Consider the following 7119-nt stretch of genomic DNA (forward strand, 5'->3'; position numbering starts at 1 on the left):
TGTCCCCGATAACACTAGAATAAAATATAATTAATGTGACAATAAAAAGAATAACATTAAAGTGAAGTCTAAAAAGCTATAATAACTAAAGTGATAAAAAGACAGGATGCAAACTTATACAAATTTAGTGGATCAGATTGTTAAATCTAAAATATTTTCTTTTTGTTTTATTGTAGGTAACATTAGCAAATATCTATTAATTAACAGATAATAGATAATTATATATTAATTATCTGTTAACAACAGTCCTCTTTGCATTCTATAGCAATGTATCAGAATTTGAAAATATTTAAAGAAACATTTAATTTTTTTTCTTGTTTTGGGATCTTTTAAGAATGGGAGTGAGAGTGGAAAGCCTTTTGGGAAGCAAATTCCTTCAACTTGTAAAAACTCCCCAAACCTGTGAAAGCCTAATACAGGAAGTCCTCAACTTACAACCATTTGTTTAGTGATTGTTTGAAGTTACGACACTAAAAAAATGACTCATGATCAGTTTTCACTTAATGACTGTTGCAGCATTCCCATGGTCATGTGTTCATGACCTGCCTAGAACCTTATGATCTTCAAGATGAAGAAACATGAACTTAACATTTTGTTTAAATCAGCTTTATTGCCAGAATTCAGAGTTGTCTTACTTAGATATTAAGCCTTCTGACAGGATATATTGATTTGAAACTCATTAATTATGTTTCTTTTAATTTACAGAATTAAAACCAGAACAGGTGAAGAACATGTCTGCTAGTGAGGTATGTGCTTTGCTAACTTAAATAATTCAGTCATTTTTTTAATCTTTTGTATTTTTATTGTTTTCAGAGCACAACTGAAAGTTCAAAATCTTTTAAGTATTATTTGGATACCCTTTTTTGAGAGTAGATCACATGTATTCAGTTTACAATGTACTAAGTTGTCAAGTTGTTCTATGTAATATCAAAAAAATCCAATACTACTAAAAAGCAACCAAATACCTCAAAACTATGTCACAGAAAAAAATCCTCAAAGTAGATAATTACCAACCATAATTTTATATTTGAGAACATAAATGCAGCTAAAAATATACAATACTTCATAAAGAAGACTAGACACATAGCCACTTATACAGCACTGTAGTGTAAAAATTACCATTTCATCAGTACAGAATAGATTATTCTATTCCATCCTTCAACTTTTAGTATGCTCTGGAAAGTTCTTAAGTTTTCCCAGCTTAATGTTGAACTTCTCCCTTTCCTATTATGGCACTGTGTTAGTAGATTCTCTGTCCTCTAAATTTTCAGAGATGTAAAGAATGTAAAGACTGAAATAGGGAGCAGAGAGATCAGAATATGTTGTTGGCTTAAGTACTTTGTATTTTAAGTCATGTTAGTAAATTAGAAATGGGGGGGGGGGAATGGCCTGAAATGATTTGCTGAATTTGATTCACATACTTTAGCGCCATCTAGTGGAATCAACATAGTAATATTTATCCAAGTTGAATTACTTTTGCTCTCAATGCTGGTGGTAGTCCCATGCTAATAATTTTTGAAAAAATAAGTTTAATAAAAAAACTTTAAATCCAATAATATGTGAGACCTAAGGCAGCTTATTTTTTTCTTTCCTTTTAGATGAGAAACATTCGGCTGTCAGATTTCAACGAGTCTTTGAAGAAAATAAAATGCAGCCTTAGCCCTCAAACCCTAGAAGCTTACATTCGCTGGAACAAAGCCTTTGGAGACACTACAGTTTGATCAACAATTTTATCAAAGGAGGGGAGAATATTGTCAGCAAGGGACAGCTGATTCAAACTAATGCTGAATGTTTACAAGATATCAGCAGTATCTGCACTAAAAGGCAAGACTGATTTTTAATAGTTGATGATGAGTTCCCTTAACTTTAATACCCAACAAATTTTGAGAGCACAGTAAAATGGGGAAGAGAATTCTACCAAATGAATGATAGGAAAGATGTACTTTGTGTCCTTTTTTTGTATTTTCTAAAGGTTGCTCATGATATTTGCTTTGGTTGTGTTTTTCTTAATCACTAAGCCTTGTTTTCAGTTTCTTGTGTATTGATAATGTGCCAAATTAAACATAAATCCATATGCATAAGAATATTATTTTGAAAGGTCCACAGTGTAAAGCATCTGTGTAATCTTTTCTATTTGTGAAGTTCCACAGTCAATATAGTAATATAACAAATTGGTATACCAAATGGCTTAAAGCTGTCCATTTCTTTCTGCAGGAGTTTTTCAGAGCATTTATAAATATCCATAATAAGATCTTGTTTTGGTATCATAGTCAAAGTGTGAAATAGTATTAATTTGAATCAACGACAGTTTCTCTTCAGTGCTAGTTTTTGTGTCCACAATGACCAAAAGCCAGGGAATTTTCCATTCTGGTGATTTTCTAAGATATGCAAGTGATCATAGCTGTAATTACTTGTATAATTGGTCTTTTATATCTACCATGTGCTTCAGTTTATAGTTATACAACCATTTTTAATTTTTTTTATTAAATCACTTGTAATATAATGGGCGTTTAATATTAAAGGAACAGATGGATTTACTTCTCTGTCTAATAAGATTGGTGTTTACAAAATGAATAATTTATTCAGTTATATGTTTGCTATAATAGAAAGGGTATGAAGTGGATATGTGAATAAAGACTTAATTCATTTTTTTAAATTTAGTAATTGTGCAAAAGGATAGAGAAACAGGGATAGAAGAGTAAGAAAAACATTTCTGTTAAAATGTTATCATTAGTCTTTGAAAAGTACTTTTAAACTTGAAGCAGGATTTTATGAACTTTATTTAAATTTTATTTGACAATACATATTATTTGCAAATTAACAATACTCTTAATCTTAAACTAAGATTTTCACATTTTTATAGAGATCTCTTCAGTTGCTTATTGAAGAAATTATGCCTTATGTGCAAAAGCAAATCTAAAAAATAAGATATTATTCTGTTTAGCTGTTACTAAATTTTGTATAAGTTATTAAACCATCACAGCTTTATTTAAATATAATAAAAGTATATTACTTGGTTCTTACAGCTTGATTGAATAGGGCAAGTATTTTAATACCTGAAACTAATAGTAAATTAATTGTGATTTATCTTTGAGAATCTGAAGATCTAGGTTTCATAGTATTGTGGATACCCTTTAATATACTTCTCTCTTTTCCTCCAATTTTCTTTGCTTACACGTAAAGTATGTGTGTGGGGGATATGTACACATGCACGTCTCCAACTTCAACAAATATTTGTAAGATGTACCTACTATGGAATAAATTTAAAGCCTCCTTTCCTGTTTTATCTTTGAAATAATTTCAAGACCATATTAATGCATCTGAATACAGAAATAATGCATAGCATAAACATTCTTGCTAAAGCTGTTTGTTATACAATGGAGTTTCCCAACATTTCCAGCTTTGCAGACCAGCATGGTCGGAGAGGGGATGGTTCCACACAAGTGCCCGGCAAGCATTCACGCAAAGCTCCATTTGAGCAAGCGGCGGGCATGTGTGCCTGTTGCTCGTGCACATGGAGTACCCAGGCATGTGCCTGGGCAAGTGGGGAATGTGCATGCCCACGCTCGTCCACCACTTACGCAGCCTGATTCCAAAGAGTTATGGCCCAGTAGTGGGCTGTGGCCTGGGGGTTGGGGACCCCTGCAGGAAAAGACATTTGTGAAAAACTGATGACACTAGCTACTCCTGCTGTACATTTCATCTCTTCATACTGGCCCAGTATACAATAAGGAAATCTTACAGTCTTATTTAAAGTTGTATTAGATTTAACCCTTGAACAAATTATACTTGTCTACAGCTGCCTGATCGTATAACTCTTTATTCTACAATTGGATAATCTAATCTAAGGTCATTGAACATTTTTATTTTTAAAATAAAAATAAAATTGCCTGAAATCTCAGTTAGGAATATCAGAATTGCCATTTTAAATGTACAAATACATCAGACTTCAAAAAAAAAAAGACTGCCTATGGAGATTCTCAATCATCCAGGTCAGGGTTGTCCCAAAGGTGCTTTTTCGAAAAGGCAACTCAATTTTTTTTTCACTTCTCATCCAAGGCTTTAAGTCAGTGTTTCTCAACCTTGACAATTTTAAGGCATGTGGACTTCAACTCCCAGAATTCCACAGCCAGCAATGTTGAGAAACACTGCTTTAAGTAAAGGCTGCCGTAATCTGCCTTATTTTAATTTAAGGGCTAAAGCATTTCTTAATTATGCTTGTAATCAAAGCCTGATTAATTAAAGCAAAAATTTTCTCAGGCAAGAATTGTTGTTATGCTGTTTGAATCAGTATTACTAGGAGATTTAGATATATAAAAATAGAATTAAAACTGCCAAGTCATTTCGTTTAATTCCTTTTTAAGCAAGTGCTTTCAGGTGCTTGAACAGATTCTACAGATCCTAGTATATTCACTGTATTGTAGCTTATTTCATAAGAATTCAAATGGTTGAATTTTTAGCTTTGTGTATATTATCTTTGGTAAAGGCAATGCTACTTTTCTTATTCTTAAGCATTTTTTGGGAGGGGGAACATCTGAAATCTCAATTATGTATAAATATTTAGCAAATTTTGAAATATGGTGGAATATTGTTTGCTTTTATGCAATAAATGTTGCTTTAAGATAAAGACAATACTTAATATATTTTCATTCAAGCCATAATCCAGTACTGATTGTAAGCATGTCCTTATTTCAGTTCTCTTTAATAGAAAGATGTGTGAGAAACATAGTTGATATTTGTCTCATACCATTTTAATAATACTTCTGTGTTTTCTAGGAAAATAGTGTACTAGGCTCCTCCAGGTTTTTTTTTAATGTGCTAGCTTTAATAAGAATCTGATGAAGGCTCCAAATTCATTCCAAGGTGGATGTAGGATTTGTTTATTGAATAGCATAAACTGTTGCCTTGTGTATATTCAGTTATCAAGCAACCACCGTAGCAGTTGGATTTTTAACTGATGTTTCTTTACATCATCTGGGCTTTTATGTAACGCTTCTTAGATGTCTAGTGAACAGATATCTTAGACAATTTAAAATTTTGTTTTCAGATTTTTCTAAAAAAGGGTTTGTGCTATTTCAGCAAACATTTGTAAGATTACCTACTATGGAATAAATTTAAAGTTTCCTTTAATTATGCTATTTATGGGGGTGGGGAAGCACTCCTACCCATACATATAACTTCCTGAAAGACCTAACAGGCCTTTGTTACCTTTTCTGTAAAGAATGTTCTTCTCAATTAGTTATCTCATTTAATAAAAACCTAACATGTAAATATGTTTTTAATTTTAAATCAAAGGTGCTATTAAAATTAGGATTTTTATTGAACAGATTTTCAGCTATGAAGAGACAACTTTGAATTAATTTTGAAAAAATTCTCATATTTTAGCTGTTGGTATTAGCTATCACAATATGAAATATTAGGAAAACAGAATGTGTATAAATATGAAAAATATTCATGTAGAATTAGATTGACAAACTTATTTGTTGAAGTTTGTCTTCATACTCAGTTTTATTCCATGTTGAGTTCCTGACTCATGACTTGCAGATCTCTTGCCTACAGTATTACTTTCTTCTGCTGATAATGACTTTGTTATGGGATATTTCCATTTGCTAGCTCTGAAATAAGACTAAAATCTAACTATTGAAATTCTAATTTATTATGTTGAAACAGACCTTTTCATTTCCTCCATTGTTAGATTCTAAATAAAAATGTGGAAACAGTAATTGACTATTCAATATTTTATTTAAGTAAGTTAAAACAGATTGTGAGATGTATGTTTACATTCGTGTTTTTTATTATACTCAAAACAATTATAAAATACAACATACTTCCATCTTGATATCTTAATTATCCTATAAATGAATCCACAAGATAATTTTCACAATAATATATTTTTGCATGGCTATTATGTGGCGCTTCAGAATATTAGTGACTACTTCTGTAACTAAACTAAAAAAAAACAACCCAGCTAGGAAGGCATACTATAGAGTTAGCATGCGAATAAAAACATTTTTTAAAAAGCAACTGGTATTGCCATGACTTTCGGAAAAAGCTGTTTTCAACTGGTTTTCTTTGCTGGTTGGGCATTTTTATTTGGATAGCATCAGACAGAGAATACTATATAAAAATGAAAGTAAACTTTCCTGCTTTTAAGAACTAGGAAAGCCAGGTATTAAATATGTTTGGAAATAAGTCTTAGTGAAGGACAGATTACATTAGCATCATGCACAAACAGTATTCTCAGTCCGTTTATACAAAACAAAAATGAAATGGTACGCTTTAAAATATGTCTTGAATACTTTTCAAAGGCTTGCAAAATAGAGGTGTTTTCATGCAAAGAGTTCCTAGCACTACTAATCAGAAGTCATTTAAGTCTACATTTTGTTAATCTGATGCACAATCTCGCATCATATTGAATAATAGGGTTGGAAGGGACCTTAGAAATCTAGGCTAATCTCCTACCCAAGTCTTTATACCTTACCAGACAAATGGTTGTCCAGTGTTTTCTTGAAACATTCCAGGAGGCAAGCTGTTCCATTGATAAATCGTTCTGTCAGGAAATTCCTTATTTCCAGATTGTATGCTTAATGTTGTTCCAGCATGTTGGATTAAGATGCGGTCAGCTGGTTTGTGACTTGGACACAAAACGGTCAATTTCACTTTGTATGTTATGACTGCAGCTTCTTAAAAGATGCGAGCCAGATCTGTGACAGACTGCACCCTGTATTTAATGGGAAGAAGAGTCGATTCCTCTATTAGTGTCCCCTAATTATGCTGAACTACAGTTCCTTAGAATTCCCAGGGAGCTGACTGGAAATTATAAGACTGAAGTCCAACACACATGCGCTGAGGAATTCTGAAGAGTACTGAATCGGGCGGGGAACTATGGCCCTTTTAAGACTTGTAGATTTCAATTCCCAGAATTTCATAGCCAGCCATGCTGGCTCAGGAATTCTGGGAGTAGAAGTCCGCAAGTCATTAAAGGGGCCATAGTTCCCCACCTCTGATTTAGACGCCTACTGTGCCCACAGCTCTAATATTTCTATCGCTGCTACAAGGCATTCTTATCACCGTTATTGGACAGCATCCCGAAATAATGAATTTGTCCCCATCGAGAAA

At 32.6% G+C, this 7119-nt stretch overlaps 1 protein-coding gene across 8 annotated transcripts in view; it reads left to right on the forward strand.

Annotated features, from left to right (window-relative positions):
- Window positions 1-5723, forward strand: part of SPAST (spastin) — a 39096-nt gene extending 33373 nt beyond the window's left edge. For all 8 annotated transcript variants that reach the window (XM_039326996.1, XM_039326995.1, XM_039326998.1 and 5 more), the window contains 2 exons: window positions 706-746; window positions 1599-5723. In XM_039326996.1, the coding sequence (XP_039182930.1) occupies window positions 706-746; window positions 1599-1721 (164 nt within the window). In that variant the 3' untranslated portion in view covers window positions 1722-5723. The remainder of the gene's footprint in view (window positions 1-705; window positions 747-1598) is intronic.
- The last annotated feature ends 1396 nt before the right edge of the window (window positions 5724-7119 follow it).

The sequence above is a fragment of the Crotalus tigris genome, unplaced genomic scaffold (assembly GCF_016545835.1).
Source record: "Crotalus tigris isolate CLP2741 ecotype Arizona unplaced genomic scaffold, ASM1654583v1 scf7180000024349.2157984, whole genome shotgun sequence".
Lineage (NCBI taxonomy): Eukaryota > Metazoa > Chordata > Lepidosauria > Squamata > Viperidae > Crotalus > Crotalus tigris.